This window comes from Pararge aegeria, chromosome 14, assembly GCF_905163445.1.
Source record: "Pararge aegeria chromosome 14, ilParAegt1.1, whole genome shotgun sequence".
Lineage (NCBI taxonomy): Eukaryota > Metazoa > Arthropoda > Insecta > Lepidoptera > Nymphalidae > Pararge > Pararge aegeria.
In genome coordinates this window covers 11560439-11581505 of record NC_053193.1, presented here as the reverse complement: position 1 = coordinate 11581505, position 21067 = coordinate 11560439, and the positions used below count along the sequence as shown (strand labels likewise).

At 35.2% G+C, this 21067-nt stretch overlaps 2 protein-coding genes across 2 annotated transcripts; both read right to left on the bottom strand.

The window, feature by feature from the left end:
- Positions 1-234: 234 nt before the first annotated feature.
- Positions 235-2040, bottom strand: LOC120629235. The gene is made up of 2 exons (XM_039898104.1): positions 1461-2040; positions 235-916 (listed from the first exon to the last, which is right to left on the bottom strand). The coding sequence occupies exons 1-2, from the start codon at positions 1806-1808 to the stop codon at positions 338-340; spliced, it is 927 nt and encodes a 308-aa protein (XP_039754038.1). The 5' UTR covers positions 1809-2040; the 3' UTR covers positions 235-337.
- A 1002-nt stretch (positions 2041-3042) lies between these two features.
- LOC120629470 lies at positions 3043-20246 on the bottom strand. Its single transcript, XM_039898411.1, has 21 exons — positions 20084-20246; positions 19811-20003; positions 19006-19178; positions 17873-18111; positions 17406-17505; positions 16605-16792; positions 16075-16182; positions 15574-15740; positions 14598-14836; positions 12105-12256; positions 11335-11476; positions 10086-10281; positions 9049-9221; positions 8075-8313; positions 7542-7550; positions 7039-7051; positions 6568-6639; positions 6265-6452; positions 5542-5649; positions 4746-4912; positions 3043-3274 (listed from the first exon to the last, which is right to left on the bottom strand). The coding sequence occupies exons 1-21, from the start codon at positions 20244-20246 to the stop codon at positions 3043-3045; spliced, it is 3261 nt and encodes a 1086-aa protein (XP_039754345.1).
- Between the last annotated feature and the right edge of the window lie 821 nt (positions 20247-21067).

Sequence of the window (21067 nt, the reverse complement as noted above, 5' to 3'; positions counted from 1 at the left end):
CAAATAATAATATGAGGAACTTAAGTAGGCAAGGCAGACCTCCTCCTCAATCCGCTCAGACAATAAGAAACCTCTTTGCTGAATATTTCTGCAGTGCTCAAGGAAGTGTCCCATGGCAAACTATTCAATCATAGGCTGCAAGAAATTTGAATGATGTTTTTTATAGCTTTGGGCTAAAGACCAAGGAATAAATGATAATAAACTTAGCATCATATAAAAAAAACTACTAACTAATAAGTTTTCATTATTTTTAAGTATTTATTAACTATTATTTTTTAAAAATCTATGTTTAAGTGACAGAAAATCAACGTTATTAGTATTATTATAAGTATTATAATTATTCTTTGTTCTGCGTTTCTGATTCAAAGTGGGAAACTAGTTCTTCAATATTCTCAATTTGTCGTAATTCTGTGAAAGTTGGTGCAGTTGGTGCTTCATTATCATTATTAACATGAGAAGCATTAGCAGTTACTATATCATCATTAACAGAATTTGTCGAATAGGATGACTGTTGAGGAGCAGAACGGTATCCATAACTTTGAGTATGGCTTGAATTACTTCCCGTTTGGTATTCTGCATAGTTGTATTTTCCCATCCTAGCCTCTAATAAGATATTATTAATAAAGTACTTCGCCTGTAGCACAGCATGTTCATTCTTTATATTTCTTAACTCAGAAGCTACATAGTCGGCGTAAACTTGAAATTCGTCTTTTGGTTGATCCATCCTGGCTTTTGCGCTCTTCATTATTTCATATACCTCACTCAGATCATCTTTTTTCCTTTTATTTTGAGTATTTGGAAGCGGCACCGGTATTGGTTGAGTTGGTAATGGCGGCGACGTTGATGCCTCTGGTGGTTGCGTTAATACTTGCGATGCCACTGGTATTTCTTCGAGTGCCACCGAACTTTCGGATGACTATAAAAGGAAAAAATCAGTGTAAAACAAACATTAAATCACAGTTTCGCAGGCGAAGAACAAAAGACAAGAAATAAAAATAAATTGTATAAAAAACTACAGAGATTTTAATTGTGCATTTATTACCAAAGGAAGATTATCTATAGAATATAAGCTGTATTTTTATACGACTGCTTGAAAAAAGGAGTATATTGTTTTCAGGGTTCAAGTATGTATGTATGTATGTGAGTTCCTATATTCCACCATAACTTCTATACGCCTGAACGGTTTTTATGAATGAGGTATTGTTAGAATCCTTAGCTTATTACATAGGCTAGTAAAATTAAAAAAAAATTGATGGGGTGACTATGGTCCCGCATTAAAGACTGAAGTTGAAAAAATTTTTCGAAAATGAGATTAAGTATACTATCATCAACTAGAAAATGATGAGTAGATTCCAAAAATATATAACACTATAGTTCAATATCCAGTGATGCACAAAAAAAAATGATTTGTAAACTGGTACAAAATAAAAAAAATAGAAACAATATTAACGGGAGCTTACCTGAGTATTCATAGTGTCCATACTGCCTGAACTTGTCGACCCTTTTACTAGGAAAAGCAGCGAATCATACGCAAACCAGGTACTTTTGTGAACATCCCCACTTCCACTTCCAGTGGATTTTGAGCTTGCAATTTTTTTTCTCTCCCTGAGAAACTGAGACCTTAAGTTATGCATTTTTCCCTCGACGTCTTTTCTAGGTATATCTAATGTAGTCGCGATAGATTCCCATGCATCATTTTTTTTAATTTTGTTTTTATAATCACGATGTGAAGTGTCCCACAATAATTGCGAATTTTGATACATCTCGATCAGGGTCAATATATTCTCGTTGGACCACACTACTGCCATTTTCGCAACACAAAGCGACACACGTTTTCACCACTCAAAGCCTGTCCGGCGACTGTCGAGGGACACGAAAGTCGCGCGCGTCGACGCTCGCAGACCATCGACTAGCGACAAGTTGCGCGACCCGTAAATGTCCCAAGCGACGTCGGACGACGTCGGGCGACATCGCGCGAGACACGTGAATTTCGTGTCGAGCGACAGAGTCGCGCTACAAATGTCCCCTAATGAAAATGCGGCATAAGTCGCTTAGCGGCACGTCTTTGTCGGTAGGATGGTAACTAAGTATGTATTATATACGTGATATCACGGGCGGATTATGCGACGCGGTTGATTCGGGGTGCAGTGTAGAATAGCGGAAGCAAGTTTGTATGGGAAACTTTTCAAATGCTAGTAGGTATAATAAATAATAAGTTAAATAATAGTAATAAGTAAATAACAGTAGATAATTTTACGTCATTACACATTTCGTCATCGTGCATCGCCATCTAGCCCCAAAGTAAAGGTAGCTTGTATTATGGGTACTAAGATAACTGATGATTATTTGTGAATAACATAATATATAAATACTTAAAATATACATACCTATAAACACGTCATCGTGCATCGCCATCTAGCCCCAAAGTAAAGGTAGCTTGTATTATGGGTACTAAGATAACTGATGATTATTTGTGAATAGCATAATATATAAATACTTAAAATATACATACCTATAAACACCTAGACATTGAAAAAAAAATTTCCTCATTTAGGAATCGAACCCAACCTTAGACGCCGAAGAAGGGCCACTGGCCACTATGCCAAACGGTAGTCAATAATGTAGGTCTATGTGTACCAATTGTATACAATTGGTTGCAAGATGATAGATAGGATTAACGAGAAATACAAAACCAGATTCAATGTTTTATTTGTGCTACTAAAGGAAATTATTCAGTTGAAGCAGATATGAGAGCTAAGTAATTCGTTGCTGTCCATTTAGGATTTACATCTTCTTTAAAAACCAATCAATTTTTTAATCGAACTTTGAAGTACCTCAGTGAATGACGGTTAACAAAATTTTAAAAATAAAATAAAAGTTGCTTCAATCCTTACGTACTATTGGGCTCAAAAAATCGTGAACATCTACAGAACTACGTTTTTAGTTCTGTGCACAGAACATAAACATCTACTGTCTAGGTATACTGGCGAATAGCAAAATATCACGATTTTACTTAGCCGGCCTGAAGTTGGCTATTCGACGCTATATGCTCCATATACCGCTGTTGCCTCTGCAGCGATGAAAATGCAATATTTCGATGAACATCAGAACAAGAGCGAGTATCATTCCATACACCAACATCAACAGTGCGGGGTAGAAATCAGTCATGTTGACCGAGTCGAATATACCACCGTGGGCTATACAAGCAGGTTTCTTAGCGTATATCATCCTATTGACACGGTCGTTTAGTCCATGTTCGTGGTTTCTAGTCAATCTGTAATATAAGTTTTAGACGAACATGACTTTGATGATATTTATAAGTATGAGTAGTTACGCAGCAAACGAAGATTTCAACGTGGTTAGACACATAGACAAACTAAGTAAGTAAATTTACATATCATGGACTAAACACTATTTATGAGTTACCTACTCCGTATAATTTGCACTGGTAAATAAACTTGTTGTATTCTAAGTATTCTAATATAGACACTCTTAATTATTGATACGTTCATCTATAAACACTTAGTGAAACAACAACGCCTCAAACAAATGATCCTAGAAAGCTGTAGGTACTATTTTGCCATTGTTATATTTGTAATTTTATGTATATTTGTATGTGTAATAAATAGGTGTGGGATTGAGTATTCGCTATTATAATATGATTCCTAAGGTAATTTTGGACCTACCAATGCATAAGTTTAAAGAATTTGTTAAAACACTTTTATTAGGTACAGCGAGGTTACTATACCATTGATGAATTTCTTATTGACAAGGTTGCTTGGAAGCATCTGGCTAGCTTTCATCTTTCACTAGATAGAAAAATGAATGTTAAAATGTAAAATGTAAAAGCAACTGCTGTTTCTTGCCGGCTTCTTCTCGGTAGAATCTGCCTTCCGTGGTAGAGTAATTACAAACAAACAGACTTGATGTTTCAAAAGTGCTTGTATTAGGCCTACTTAAAATAAATGAATTTTTAATTTAGAATTTTTTACATATTGCTTTCAGACTTTGCAGTACAACTGCAACAAAAGTATCTTACTCTTTGGAAACCCGAAAGTAAGAAAAGAGAGTGGGGTAGGGTTCCTTTTGCAGTTGCAGAGCTCTTGAGATCCTTTTGCACATGTAGGTATCTTCAGGAAAAGACTGAAACTCTGTTTTAGCAATTTCAAAAAGTTGCTCTTGTCACGCCAGCACGGAGTTTAGGCATAAAGAGGAATTATACATTAAATAATTGCTTTAAAGTTGCCTCATATCTGAATCCAAATATAATTTCCAGATAAGTAAGTAAGCTCATTTTTTTTATCAAGTATCATATAAATTCAAATCGAATATTTTTAATTTAAATAAGTATATTTTCAAGTTTTGCGTTTTTAAGTCGGGCATATTATATTTTTGATTGCGAAATTGAAGCTTTCTTCTTGTACCGAAAGAGGCGAAAATTACTAACAGCATCATCAACATATCAACCCATTAGCGCCCACTGCAATGCCCAGTTATTCCCACAATGAGTGGTCACTGTAGTGTGGGGTTGAGGCCGTAGTTCACCACGCTGGCCCCAGTGCAGATCGGTGGACTTCGGTTTCCTCACGATGTATTCCGTCACCGTTGAAGCAACGCACACAACTTGAAAAATTGAGATGCGTGCTGGGATTCGAACTCAGCCCCCGAAAGTGAAGTCAAAGTCCTACCCAATGGGCTATCAACGCTTCACAAACTACTTTAGTGCTAAATACGCAAATGGTTACCCAATCTTGTATATTTCTGTGAACGGCGAGTTCTTTTTACAAGTCAGCCACGGCTTGTTCTCTTGTATGTACTGTATCTCTTGCAGTCCACACTTTTCGTGTTCTAGGAAAAATCTTTCAACCAATCTGTATCCTCCTCCAACAAACATGTTGAATGCGAAGGGTTTCTGTAAACACCGAAATAAAGTTTTACTTGTGTACTTCATTTTTAAATTTGTCTCTGGGTGTCTAGGGTGGACTACTGATCTACTCCGAAATTTTATCGTTTACCTTTTGAGCGTTTTTAGTGTGTTATTGGTAGTCTTTCAACTTCTATATAATCTAAATCACGGAACATACAGAAACCGGGATACAACTAATATTTAAGCATCAAATACCACTCCACTTTGGAGTTGTTTCTCGAACAAACGGTTAGTCACTTCATACATCATAGGAAATCTCCTAGTATAGGACTTTATATAGTTAATCTAAATAAGAAGTTATTCATGGTCTCCACGATACAGGTTACCTAGTGTGGAGACCATTAGCAATTGATTTTTGTAATCTTTTTGAAAATAAAGTTATTTTATTTTATTTTTTATACCATTTAGCAGGTTAAAGTGATTATGTTACCTCTAATGTTCTAAACGTTTACCGTAAAATGGGAAAATGAGCAAAAGTTTGTGAGCTAGCAACATTTCGCGAGTGTAAACTGAGACGTGCGCGGGGCTTTCTCACTGTTTTTGGACACAATGCACTGCATAAAATAATGGCTGAATGAGGATTCTATGTATATTCTTAATTCAATGCAACTAACTTTCTGCAATTTCTTGACTCCCTCTTCTAAACTCATAAAACTTGGTTTGTAGCCGCGAGGTGCTATTTTCTTTTCGTAAATAGCTTTTCTAACGGGTTCAGTAGACGTCTGAAAGATTAGTCTAATTACTTAGTTGTCATAATAATATATTTTAAATTGGGTTTAATTATCGCTGATTTACAAACACAATTAGGCGAATTACAAGACATAGCACAAGTCTCCTCCAAAATGAGAAAGGGTTAAGGCCGTAGTCCACCACACTGGCCCAGTGCAGATTGGTGAATGTCTTGTATTGATATTAAATAAAAGAATCAGCTAAGCAGTTCGTGTTGACAGTATCTAAAAAAAAACAACACAATTTGCGTAATTTACATAAACTAATAAGGAAAAACAATATTTTGATTTAAATTTTTATTTCTATTTGCTTCAGTTCATTTTAAGTTTGGGGCTTTTACACAGAATCGTACCGGACGGCTTGGCGGCACGTCCTAATTGGTAAGGTTGTAATTAGCCATGACCGACGCATCAGACTAGACCAGACCATCCAAAATTCAGAAATTTTTATTCACCAAATTTTAACCGTTGGTGATTAAACCCTGGACCTTCCATACATAAGGCCACTACACTAACCACTGCACCACACAGACTATCAGGTATTCAGAATAAGAATAAGTGGCCTGTTAATGATGAATGTTAAAAAAAACTTTAAAATGTAAAACTTACAGAAAAAAAATGCCTGTTATAAGGTGTATCTTCAACACCCAACTCCATTTTAGAATTTAGTAGATCTGTTAGCGTTTGAATCTCGTTGGAGCTCGATTGCAACAAGGCGACGATGTTCGCAGAATACGAGGTGTATAGGAACAAGAATAATAAGAACATGAGAAACATCACTACACGTCCTAAAGTTCCTTACAAAGAAATATTAATTTAAGTTAGTAAGTAAGAAATAAGAATCAAATATTTTTATCTAAACATTAATGCGAGAAATGTACAAAAGTGTTAAGGTTCAATACAATCATTTACCTTTTAATTCAGTATAGGTTCCTTGCTGAGTGACCGCGCCGATAATCATCATTGCAATTTCACCAGTACTTGCTTTTAAAGATGTTATGTGAGGCTATAAAAAATAATGATGCTTAGGTATTAGGTATGAGTAAAACTAGGTATATAAATTCGTATCAAGTAGAATTGAACAAATTACCAGATGAAATCCTTGAGATGTCTATTATTAGGTTCAAAGTTTATATAAAACGTAAGCTTACAGAAAAATCCTAGTATAAAATTAAGGATTACATGTATGATAAATCTTACTTCATAGGTCAACATTAACTGGTCTGTGAGATGGTGATAGCAAAAAAAAACTTGGCTAAGTTTGTTGTGGGCTTTTCTTAGACCAGGGCGCGTTTGGAACCCTCGTAGCTTTAGTTTTAAGTTTACGAATGCAGTTATCACCATCACTAACATTACTGCTAAGTACACGTTAAATGTATGAACGCTTCATAAGTGCCTGTGATATACAATTCTCCTCGTGAATCCAACCTTTTTTGAATTTTTGAATTTTGTTGAATGGATCACACTTACACAAATCTTACCCAGGACCTTGTAGGTTCCGATTTAGATTTTTTATGACATAAAATAATGTGTGTGTACAATGCATGAAATATAATAGTCATTTACTCGTCTCGTACGACATTCGTGGGAAGAGGAAGGGTGGTGAAAACTGTATTCCGATCTGCCGTCACCACAAAGCAAATTCTACTCTTACTTCTACTTATTTTTATTCTTCTAGAATATACCTATTATCTTATAATAATAATAATAAATATAAATATACTACGACAATACACTCATCGCCACCTAGCCCCAAAGTAAGCGTAGCTTGTGTTATGGTACTAAGATGACTGATGAATATTTTTATGAACAATATACATAAATACTTAGAATATATATATAAAAACACCCAGACACTGAAAAACATTCATGCTCATCACACAAACATTATCCAGCTGTGGGAATCGAACCCACGGCCTTGAAACTCAGAAAGCAGGCTCGCTGCAAACTGCGCCAATCGGCCGTCCAAATCTATACAAAGTGTAACGGAATTACGAAATACTGTTGAGGGTTGCAAAGTATATTTCATAAGGAATCATCCTGTTAAAAATATTAAATCAAACGAAGCATTTTTATTTTTCCATACAACGTAATTTAAAACATTCTAAGTGTTTACTTGTGACAACCCTATTGAAGATAAAAGACCGACACGTGCATAGTACCCACGCTACGCGACGCTTACCTAAAAAAGGACCAGGAGTAATTTAATTTTACTTTTCATAGTGATGTTAGGGCTGTTTCTTTCAGTAAAAACTATGGCCATAGTTTACTCAAAACTATTAGCGTTTCGGTTTCACAGATAAGTCTCAGAGACAGTAAATAATGTACCTCTAAAGCCTCTGAAGTATTATTTCGCTTTGTATTTACACGTTGTATAACAACTTTCACAAGTACTGACGGAATTTTGGTAGGTACTTACACTGTCTTTGTTTTGCAGTTTAACACTTTCCCAGCGCGCATTCATATAAATAATGACCATCATCAAAATGATAACTCCAAATATACAAAGCCAAACTGTTGGCTTAAACGGCAAAATGAACAAATTGTTCTGGTACGATAGTGACGGTTGTCGAAACACAAACATAACCGTTGCAGTTGATGGGTATGACAAGTACTCCAGAATTTTCAGTCGTGGTTTCGTTATGAATATTACTGTACCTTTAAAGTAAATAAATTGTAAATTATTTGTATACTAGCTTTAATTGCCCGCGTTTATTACGGTTTTTTGCAAATCATTTGTTTTCCTGGGATTCGTTACTTTGCGGCCTTTTAACGTTCTCCATTACAAAAACAAACAAACAAACACATTTTCGCATTTATAATATTAATAAGGATATTAGCATAAAATGTAAAGCTTTTTGTGACAGAGCTCGTCCGGTAAGTATCACCGTCGAAGCATTTCTGTTATCCAGTCTGAACGACGTGGTTGCTAGTATAACAGGTATGTGAGGTTTAACACCTACACATTTATGATTTATGGACACAGAGCGACTATTTGTAGGACATGCTCCTTGCATGCCCTGTGAAGAGTTGCTCTGTTTATAGTCTTTGGTTTTCCACTTAACATCAGGTAAACTATACCATAATAACTCAAAAAAACAAAACAACATAAAACTTTTATTTCGCTGTTGCCGCCTTCTCCGTCCGTGTTTTAATAAACAAAAAATCTTAATGATTTTTAACAAACCCCGCGGAAACCCTTTGATTTCCTAGCATAAACAATAACCTATGTTACTCTCCGTCCTTCCAACTAACTCTACACCAAAGTAAAGTGTATTATTTGCTAAGTTATGGCGTTAAAAAAGGACTAACAAACAAAAAAAACAAACGCACCGTCGCATTTATAATATTAGTAAGGATTATGGATATCACTCAAAACTACAAAGTACTTACCAGTTAAATCGGCCGCTCCTCGGACCAGGTCACCAATCATCCCATTGTAAGTGCCATTAACGACGTAGCCCCAGGTATCAGTGAAGACAAGGACCCGGGTCGCGTTCATAAAGTCATAAAGTGGAGTCACTTGGCGTGTACTGGCTTTTGATACGAAATCTATGTGCAGTTCGCTCAACCTAGTATATTAAAATAGTTGACACAATATTAAAAAGCAATTCCTTTTTGGTGCCCGGAATCCTGGGCACCAAAAAGGAGCACGTTATTATAAGTTAATTAGTTATTAAGTTAGCGAAACGAAGCGTAACAATTGTTTGAACTAATTTTGTCAAGGTGAATTAGCTTTGAGGAAGAAGATATCTCTAGGCTATTAAAACACCTAGATCTCTAGGTAGGGGCGAACATATACCTACATCGCAGGCGATATCTAGAAAAAATATATCTATATGTTTACTGTGTTTTAAAAGGTAAATAATACCTACTCCCAAGTAGCATTATCTATAATGGCAAAAAAGTAGTATACGATAGTGTTTCAAGATACTTTTTTGTATAAAGAATTAATATATTTTATAGTAAGTCTCTAACTCCCTACAAGAGACTTATATGTATTGGACGTCAATCGGTTGATGATGATGAAAAAATATTATTAAAATCAAACCTAATATACGCCGACAACCACGCCCTTTACTTCGGAATACAGTAAAACTTGGTGGCAAAAATAAGCGTGTCAGCACGGCTAGCATGGCTGGGAGACAATTATCTACCCGGGGAAGGGATAAAAATTGATCGTCTCTCTAAGCTTTGCCAACTCTTAGAGCACTGAGACCATTTCATTACCAGTGGAAATACTATCCAAATAAGATATGTGTATAAACTTCTCCTATTCCATATTCCCGTGCTTTAGCAGATGGACACGTTAAATACATCCCTTGTCAGGGGATATAATTTTTGATTACTGCCTATGCTAGCCCTGATGTAGTACTTCCCCCCTCACCAAGCTCGGTTACAAAAAGCTCTACCACTTCTAAACTACTTACTTGAGATTTAGTGTCAACAAATCTGTCTTCGTTGCAGCGCAGCTCACAACCACAGATACACTTATGGGCATTCCTTCTAAATTCTTCCGTCCTATAGTGATTGAGGTGTTCGAAGTTGTTAAATTCAAACCAAGCGGGGTCCATTTACCAAAGGGTTGAAACTTCCACACATTTGAATTGGATTTTAATTTGTAAACTAGGTACAAAAAGTAAGACACGTGAATACCAATTATAATATAAAATATATAAGTAGGTACGTACATACGTTTACACCTACGCAATATTAATAGCCTACCTATCTTTTAAATTTTAATTGGAAATATTATATGGCAAGGTTAAATTATAAAGTTCACAATAAAAATTATACTACGATAAATAGGTACTAGGTGTTTATTAAAAAAACTAATAGAAGTTTTAATAATAGTCACACTAGGACCTTTCAATACTTAGGTGGCGAATGCAGGAAATGTTGTTTGGTAATATTAAAAAAACCCGGCCAAGTATAAGTTAGATTTAGGCACAGAGGGTTTCTCTTAGAATGGATGTGAAGGTATAAGCGATCAATTGCTTAAACGCCTTTTAAAGAAATAAATATCCCTTTTGTTTAGAAAGTTATCAAAGAAGAACAGAACAGTTAAAGTTAACATTTTCTTTGTTATTATATCAAAGTTTCAAGTTTACAAAATAATCATGGTCTTTTTCTAAATAGCACCTAAATAAAAGTAGGTCCGTACTTAGGCTGTATGTACATAATAATGGTCCTACTGTTAAAATTCACCCATAATTATAGTACTTCAATGACTCTTTGAAGGCAAATTGGCAGGTCAGGTGGCAAATTGCTTCGAATAATTACTGTATAGTGTAGTATTGTGTATAGTATAGTATATAGTGTAGTGCAGTACTGTACCCCTTATGCCTACTTCAAAATCTTGCGTTTTGGAGGAGGCGTTCGGAGGCGTAGGTATTATTTATTTCTATTTTGCTTTGATAATTGATTAAAATTAGAATTTTATTGGATCAACGTCATCATTTTCTGCCTATTTAATGTCCCATTACAAACCCATCCATCACTTCCTCGATGGAGGTAAGTTTATAGAGCTTAGACGCGCCACGCTTCAACCCAATACAATTTGGCGAGTTTGATTTAACAGATAAAAAAAATATTTTGGTCAGCACTCAGCTAAATTATCATCTACCATTTTGCAATCAAGATGGCGATACTTACTCAAATTCAGGGAAAAATTGTTACCATCCTTTTGTGATAATATTACTTCTGAATCCAGTAATATGCTGAGGTCATTCAAATCAATTGGTATTTTGTTATTGTTAACGGAATTCCTATTAATTATCAACCAACGGTAAGGATTGCGAAGTTTTCTTGTTGCATTGGCCTGGATATAACAACATATAATTAAAATAGGCACCTACACGAAATGACTGTCCAATGGGTAAAAATGAATAATAATAACCAATGTTCTAAAATAAAATCTAAAACGTTTTCGGAACCACCGCAGCGAGGCATAGTGCCTAAGATGCTGGCAGCATTGACCTTCGAATGGCCCAATTAATTCTTTGGCAAAGGTAACTGCCAGCTCTAGGACCATCGTTAACTCCTTTTGGCAGTTCTGCCCACTGCCCTAAAGTCTTTACTCCAAAAGGCACAAAAATGAAACTACAGCAGTAGCAGCCGCACCCAGCATTGATGGCGTGCCCTGATTGTGAGATGCAGCTAAGGTATCAAAACACGTAGCATCCCAAACAAGCGAACTTCCCAGACTTCAAGGAACAACTGTCATACCATCAGGGTCTCTGGCGATCGCTAACATTAAAATTATTTGTAATTTTTAAAACTGACATAGGAAGACCCTTGATCTCACCTAGTATGTATTAAAGTTCAAGATGGTAGCTAACATGTTATGGGCTATATCAGTTATTTTATAAGCCTATACCGGTAAAACGTAGGTGTACATGTAGACAGCATGATAAAGTAGTCACAACTTTTAAATTCTTATAATTTACCTGTTTCAAAAAGCCTTTGGTGGCTAATCTATCCAACTCGACTACAATTACCAAATCATTGAATCCAGCAGAATCTTCAAAATCTTTAATGAACTGAATAGTTCTCGGTGGCCGCATGTTATTTAATTTATTAACCAGCTTTATCTTCTTTGCTTCAAAAATGGTACAATTAAGTTTATTAATCTAGTGTTTACTTAAGTAAGTAATAATAATGTATGAAATATTGATAAAATAGCTGTTGGTCGTTTGTGTGTTTCGCTGGGAATCGTTTACTATCTCGGAATGTCTCCAGTATGTGCCCAGCACCAAACAAGAATAGAGAAAAAAAAGTCTTACGTGCTTTCCAACAATCATACACAATAACACTAGTCGGTCTGTTGTAAGAATTTATAACGTCACCAATCATTTCGATTTCATTATCAAATCCGTGCCCATTTACAAACCCTGAAGCAGCTACCAAAATTATACAGATATTCATCATTATTTTCAAAATTACAGATTTCCACTATTCTGTGTTTTACGCGACAGTGGCAGGTTTGCAAGAACACATGATATTCACTTAAACCCGTATTGTTTTGCCGTAACTATTCATTTTGCTAATTACTACCTTTTACACGATAATTACTAGTTGTAAACTACTCGGTTGCTAATCGCATAGGAGGTCTTTGATTTAATATATGATTGCTAACCGCTCTAATGTCACGACAGGACTTACAGTTGAAGAGCCCATCCATCTTTATTCTATACTCAGCCATTGATGTGTCACGGGCCATAGCTGTAAATAGCCAACAACGGAGAGAGAGGGATTTCGTCGCTTATAATAAAACACTGAAAATGCACTGTCTTAAATCTTAAAGAGAGACAAATAGAGAATTGGTGATTTGTAAAATTTTAACTGGCATAAAGACTTTGTTGTGTGCATAAATACAACTTTACTTAAAAGTATGCTATAACAAAATCATGAAATAGTTTGTTGGGCTCTTTGACTAATGTTATTAAGTTCTACCTTAAATGCTTTTCTTTATTCCTATCCTAAAAAATACATAGTATTATACCGGTTCAATAATAAAAACGTAATGTACTCTAAGCTTAAGATTTAAATAGCTAATTTAACAGAGTTTGATTTTATTCCGAAAATAGATGGTTAACTAATTAATTAAACAAAAACTTTTAAATTAGCAATCGTTTATTTTAAGCATAATTAACTTACAAAGGTCAATCACAGAAGGCAATAGCTTAATTAACAATAAAGGTATGGTATAATTATCGGGTAATTACTTGAACACTGGTTATAATTTGATAAACTTGACACTATATTCATTAATAAAACGGGGAGCTTACAAGTTTCGCTTAGAGCAATTTTTATTTATTATTAATCTTTATTTATTTTTAATATTGCTGACATTTTATTTCAGAATTCTTTCCGTACTATGCTGGCAGGTTTCTAGTTTACTAGCGTTTGTTCTCGATAGGGGATCAAATTTGGCATCCATATGTCATGCAAGGTATTAGGCAATTGTTGAAAAGTTTTTGTTTCGTATTTACGGTTACGCATAGAACATTGAGTCACATCGTACGAAAATACGTGCGACACGATTAGTACCGTGGCCAGCACCTCTGTTCGAAGAACAAGATAAGAGAAAGAAATATCTTTGGACATTTATTGATAATGTATAGAAGGCTGGTTGGAAAGGTAATACGGCTTAGTATAGGGAGGGATGTGGTTTTTGAGGAACTTATTAAAGAAAATTTTCTGGATAAGTTTGAAAACAATCTCCCAGAAACAGAGAAATATTCGCAGGGCTTACAAGGAACACGTCTGCAACATTCTGAAGTACATGTTTAGCTTCATCCGGGGATGTGTGCGAAAGCTGTCCCGTGGCCTAACAACCACCAGGCGCCTCGTTGGAACACCGTGGGGTTTTAGTCGGTACGAGTCCGACATAACAACTGTCACACCATGCCTCTCCGTGGTGCGGTGGTAATCCTAAGGATTTCCCCACGGGAAAAAAAGGTGTTTAGCCTCATCGGTGTGTAATAACACCAAGAACCGCGCCCTTCAGACCGTAACACAGCAATGCTACTTGGCGGCAGCGGTAATCAAGGCGGTGTTTAAATTTAGCTGCATTAGGTATTATTGATACTAAAGGTGATTTCCTAATAACTGTTTACTTATCTAAACAAAGAAACAGAAGCTTAATAGTTTTTTTTAAACTTTGATTGTTTTATTTTTATTTTCTAGCATGTGAAGCGTTAACAAATTAATTTCAACACTTTTTTTTTCTACTCGTCAGTGCAAAATTACTGGTGGCAGAATGATTAACGCACAGGGGGACAAACAGACAGACGCAATTAAATTTGTTTGATAAGTGTCTCATTGTAATATGGATCTTTGAAAAGAAGATCGAAACTCCAATGTTTCTTACTAGACGGTGCTACAGTTGCTATAAGCCTAATAAAAATAGGGCATGCCGTAGCTTTAGTCGTAAAGACGACGCATTACGCCATGTTCAACCTTATCCTTGATTTGGTATCGTCTATGGTATAAGATTTCTAATAAAGCAACAACCAAAGCTATTAAGGCTCCATAAGATAGCACCAGCAAAGCTGGATAGCAGTCAACCATGCTGACTGAAACGAAATTAGCCTGCCTTCCCGAGCATTTAGGCCGTTTTTCGTAGAGCAGATGATTTTCCCGGTTCTGAAGCCCATGTTCTTGCAAACGCTTCGTCCTACAAAAAGAATGAATAAATTAATTTGCTTCTTTGATTACTAATAATTTAGCAACCTGAAGACCCTCGTAGGGTTGCCACAGATATTTTATAACATACTAGCTAAACCCGGCCTAACCACCTTTGCTTTTGATAAGTTTGCTAATACGAGTACTTTTAAAACCCTACAAATAAAGTCGAGATAGTTAAGCAGTGTTTTTACATTTAAACTGAGAGCAGTTACAAATGCCAGAGCGTCATAAAACACTGAATAGCTATGCCAACGTTACAGTGTCCGAGAGGTCCATAATATTATACTAAAACAAATTTTGATTTTTTATTCCAATGTAACTGTTCCAAGTTTATGCCGATAGCTAACTATCAAATAGTTTGTGAAATAATCCAGTGTGATGAATGGACAGACAGACAGACAGAAGGACAAAATAATAATCGGTAATAAATAATAAATTTTACGGAGCCCTTAATGATCTGCCATTGAAACACAATGTCATACTAGCAGACTTGAAACATCATCATCATCATCTTATTACCGGCCCACTACAAGACACAACACCGCTATTACTAATATGTATTGATAACACCGACTCACTGAAAGACTAGGGTAGAACGAAATGTTTATACTGCTTATAGAAACAAGCACAACATAAATAATAAATTAAAATAGGTACTACGACAATACACACAACGCCATGTAGTCCCATCTAGAATAAGACACTGAAATTGTACTCGTTTCTTACCCAATTTTGAACATTTCCATAAATGGTGTGTTTTTCCTTACAGCGAGCCACGGATCAATGACACGCAAGTATTGTATTTCCTTAAGACCGCATTTTTCGCCTTCCTCGAAAAATTTTCCAACGAATTTGTATCCAACACCAGTTTCCATGTGAAATGCGAAAAGTCCCTGAATAAAAACATTTTTCAGAAGTCGTCTATTACGGCTACTACACCATTCAATCGGCAGGGCAGAGTACTTTAATCTGTATATCATTTAAATACTTCCTCATAGAACCTTGATTAAACTGAGCCATTATTGTATCAAAAACATTGTGCTTAATTTGGTTGTCTCTGAAGTATTTCAGCGATAATGTGCATAAGAGACATAAAGAGTGTGTATCTGTGATTATCTTCACGTTAAGAAGATTTACCAAATATTGTTGTGTATGAACTTAAACTCAAATGTATGAACATTAAAATGGTAGATTAAACATTAAAAAAAAAGTGTAAGTTAAGAAAACCTTTTTTATTTCCTTGACTCCAGCTTCCATAGTCATGAAACGTGGAGTCGCACCAGGAGGTGCCACTTTGGTTTCGTAAATAGCTTTTCGAACAGGCTCTGTTTCCGTCTGAAATCATATTCATCCTGTCGTCAACAAGGTCATTGGTCTTGTCACCATCATCTCAAATAAATTGGCTTCACTTGTCTCGCGGACTTGTGCCACTTGTGTCCTCCTTATGAGGAGGCGCCCAAAACACATTCAGTTCGACCAGGTCAATCAAACAACGACCAACAATGCATTCCAGATTAAGGATATTACACGGATTCAACCTCTGCAAGGCGTCTTGGTCGGCGAAAACGATTTTTAGGTATCATGTGGACGTGGGTTCGTGACTTAACGCTAGTCCAACAAACCCAAACTGTCCAAAACGTCACAATAATAAAATCATACACAGATACAAAAAGTATCAGATTAACAACACAGATTTAAGTAAAGAATGAATGGACTATGCTTACAAGAGTATATAGTAAGTATTTTAAAATATTTACCGAAAAGTAATATCTATTGAACACAGTGTCGTGTACTCCAAACTTGATCCTCGAGTGTAACAAATCATCCAATGTTCTGATTTGCGAAGAACTTGATTGCAGGAGAGCTACTATGTTGGCGGCGTAAGACGTATACAGGAATGTTACTGTCACGAATAGAAAGATTAAAACTATACGTCCCAAGGAACCTGGTTTACCAAAAAAGGAAATATATTTATTTAATTATTAAATAAGTATTACTCAATTTAACAAAAGCTAAGTTACTTAAGTATACATCTGCAGGAAAGGCCTTTCGGTCACCAGGTCATGTCAGTTTTGACTCACAATTAAAGATTTACACTGCAATTCATTCCTTCTTAACATAGCATATCCATGCTTCTTAGCATACATCTAAGCATTTAGTGAAGCATGCTTATATATTGTTATAAAGGTACAATGGCATAGTTTAGTAAACTTCCCTCGATAGGTCTTTGGCATGTATGTATCTTATTTTAATATAATAGTTCATAGACAGATAGGTACATGTGGTACTTAAGAGATAAGACACAATTTAACTGTCCTAAATTTCAGAAGATGTTCCAGGTACTTCGTAAATTTAAAATTCACACAACATATTTTCATTCAACGTAATTTGTTTATTTTTAATTTGTGATTTTCATTTATTCCTTTTTCTTTTATTCTAAAATAATACGGTGTATGGATTTCATTAAACTTTCACTCTACTTGTTATTGCTTCGTTATAGCAGTCGTCTGGTATGCTTTAATTTAAATATTTCGTGAACTAATTTCCAGTTACTTTACCTTTAAGTTCAACAGTGCTACCCTGTTGACACGTAGTTCCAAATATAAACAAGCCCACATCTATAAGGTTAGGTCTTAAAATTCCTGCATCTTCTATACGCTGCAATGATACAATAACTATACAATTATCAATACAATATACAAATGAAGCCATCCTAACCATTTGCTGACTCATATTATGTATTCACAAAAGATTAACTTTTTTGAATTCTAAACGTTTCTGAAGTTATACATTTCAACTTTCATCATTGGCATCATTATCACTTCAACCGATAGACTTCTATTGCTGATGTCTTTTGAAAAGATTTCTATAAGGGATTCAGCCACCCTGTGAGTCACTTGATATCTTTCATTGAATTTTACATTACTATTTTACTTGATTAAGAAGATACAAGACAAACGGACGGACTCAGTACCATGACCTTACTTTACTCGTTTAATATATAATCTGATATAAAAAAACTTACTGATACACAATGCCTTGTACGTCTCCATTCCCAAAAAGCTACCACAAAGAGGACCAAATAAATCAAAATCAGCAAAACACCAGAACCAATCCACAAGGAATATTTGAAGGACAATAAGAACAAATTGTTTTCATAAGAAAGTTTTGGTTGCTGAAACACGAATTTGGATCGAGTGGGCGTTGGGCTTGAGATGTATTCCACTACAGATAGACGTTCGGAGGTAAAAAACATCGGTGATCCTGAAAAAACATCATAATTTAATATAGAGCAAATAACGCGGTTTGATACTTTAACTTTATTACAGCAATTAAGTTCTTTACTAAAGTGACTCAAGAAATGTTATTTTTGTACGATATGTGCTAGCGATATTTAGCTTTCTCTAACGTATCCGTAATAAATTTTTCAATAAAATTTGGATTATCTTTAATTTATTATTAAAGGACAAGTCCGCATGGAATAGTGACAACAGCTACTGCAATGGCTGTAATCGCCAGACTGAATAATACTATGCGCAAGAATTCCTGCCTTCTGTTACCGGATGATTTTTAACATCAATTAAAAAAAAAATGGAGACTGACTGAATAGCAGACAACGCCAAATATTAATCGGAGGACCTAGAGATTTGAAATTAGGTAAATATACTGAGCCATTATTAGTAACCGTAAAAAAAATAATTCAACCTTTTAAGATTTGTTTTAAATAATTTAGCAAATAAAGTACACCATGTGTTAAATTTAAATTTAACAGTATATTTGTTTGCAAAAATATTTAAATTAACTCTTCTATTGATAAATTTGTGATCCGTCGGTACCGCTTAATCGGTGGCAAAGGGTCGATTATTTGAGGGGTGTGTAAGATAATTGGTTGTAGAAGTCTCTATATTCTAACACCCTCGGGTATTTCAGCTCGGTAATTAATGTATATGTTTCAGTAGCTCTACAATTTACTATACACCTCCGACCTCGTGGTGGCTGCCGGAACGAACGGGCGACGCGATCGGTGTGGTGCGACGGGCGAGACAGCAATCCGCACGTCGCTATTGGAAAGTCATCAATATCGCATGGCCGGCACGTTAGGATTTACTTAAATTACATGCAATTTTTGTATAATTATAATTATGAATTTTTGATTACCTCCAATCTCCACTTCTTCTCTTACCAAGTAGCCAGTCATGCCATTCCAGGTATTGTTGCGTCGGTAGCCCCATGTATCTGTGTAAATGTACTTTCTCCCAGCATTGAGAAAATCTAGCAGCTGATTCGTTGTTGGGAAGTTTACCTTGGTTATAGTGTCTATATGGTCATTCCTATTATATAACAAATATATGAATTAACCTTACAAATAAATAAAATATGTGTTTATCTGGAATTTCAAAATAACTGCATCTTATCAACTGCATACTTGTATGATCATTTTGTTATTTAAACCAGAGCAAAACTGAAATCTGTCTGTTTGTATTTTAATCGTCAGAAACAGTAAAAAAGAAATTCTAAGCGGACGTTGTTACGGGTGTTAATCTTCATCGACTTCAGTTATCCTGATCCCATTTTTTATTTTTATTATTTTGTTTGTTAATATAAGTGAGTACATCGATTATTCTGGGATTTTGGACCTTCAATAGATGAAGCCGTTAAGTCTAGAGTGTATTATCTATAATTGCAAGAATTTTAATAACTGTGGTGCAACCGTTTTTCAAACAGCTTCAATACCTAATAAGAATATTTTGATTGCCATTGTGGAAGCACTTGACTTATAATAGAACAGCAAACTTTAGGTAATTGCTATTAGGATTTTTTAAAGGCTGACTTTAAGCAGTTACAATGACAAATGCAGTGGTAAGTACTAACTTAGTACTTTTTTACTTAGTAACAAGCAGGTGGGTGTTAGAGTACGAATGTTTTAGTTTTAGCAACAACTCTTATGAATTAAAATTCTTACACTTCATCCGTCAGATGATTAATGCTATCATAATCTGTTAAAACATAACAGATTTTAATTTCATAGTTTTCTAAATTGCGCCTTCGTAGAGCGGTGATTTTAGTGAGGTTCGATGTTTCTTGTAATCCATGACTTGTATTCCAGGCGCCGATTGGCTCAATTTTCCATGCACTTTCTGATCCTATTTTGTAAACTGTAACATACGATTTTCGTATTAAAATAACTGCAGAAAAATAAATTTTACGTAGGTATCTATGTTTTAAACAAACTTACTTTTATATATTGCGTAGGTCAAATTATTTAGCTGATACACAGCAAGAACCTCAGAGTCAACCAAAAATTCGACATTTTCAAAATATTCTGGTAGAGTTAAATTATTTTCAGAATCATTTGCAGTTAGACCTATTAGTATCCAACGGTAAGGTGCCGCAAACATTTTTGCTGCACTATACTGTAATTTAAATCAAACATCGTATTCATTTTATTATAACTACGAAACTTTAAAAATTTTAGTGAACGTAAAAACTAAAATTTTGAAAGTTTTGTCATTAGCTATCCATTTAACCAGGCTAATCTTTGGACCAGCTGGACCGATTTTTAAGGGCGTATACTGACAGGAAGAGGAGTTTTATGGAGGCTTCTTTTTATTCTGTAAATATCTTGCTACCCCTTGGGGCATTCGAAAATTGTATATACGTCCTATGTTTTTCAAAGTAAGGCACATTAAAATCTGCAGTTAGGTAAAATGGTTAAATTAAATATATAAAAGATTTTGTTCTAAAAATATTAAAAGGCTTGTATAGGAAAATTTTAATTTTCAGTAATCGTAGGTGGGCTAAGTTACGCCATAACTGCTAGTGAGATAATATCTACCATTTTCATTGAATCCAGAGCATCGGGACAACTAAGGTCAGCCAAAAACATTACATGTTGCTTCTGTTCTAAGTATTGAGGCATATCGCCTGGCTCTACAAATACCATCATATTTTGTAGATACGCATTTTTTTCTCCCAACGCCGTATACAGTTGCACTTTTTTATCTGCGGACAAAAATATTAAAGTACTTATGGCTATTTACCATCTAAAGTTACGGTGCAGATTCCGTGGTTAGGTTAAACATTTTCGGACCCAAACTTTTAAGGCGCTCAAAACTAACAAACTGCTAAAAATGTCTCAAAAAGTTGATGAACCGTAAACTGGAGGTCCACAGAGGTCGTACAAAACCTATAGGTCAGGTTGGTTTATTGAATGGAGAGT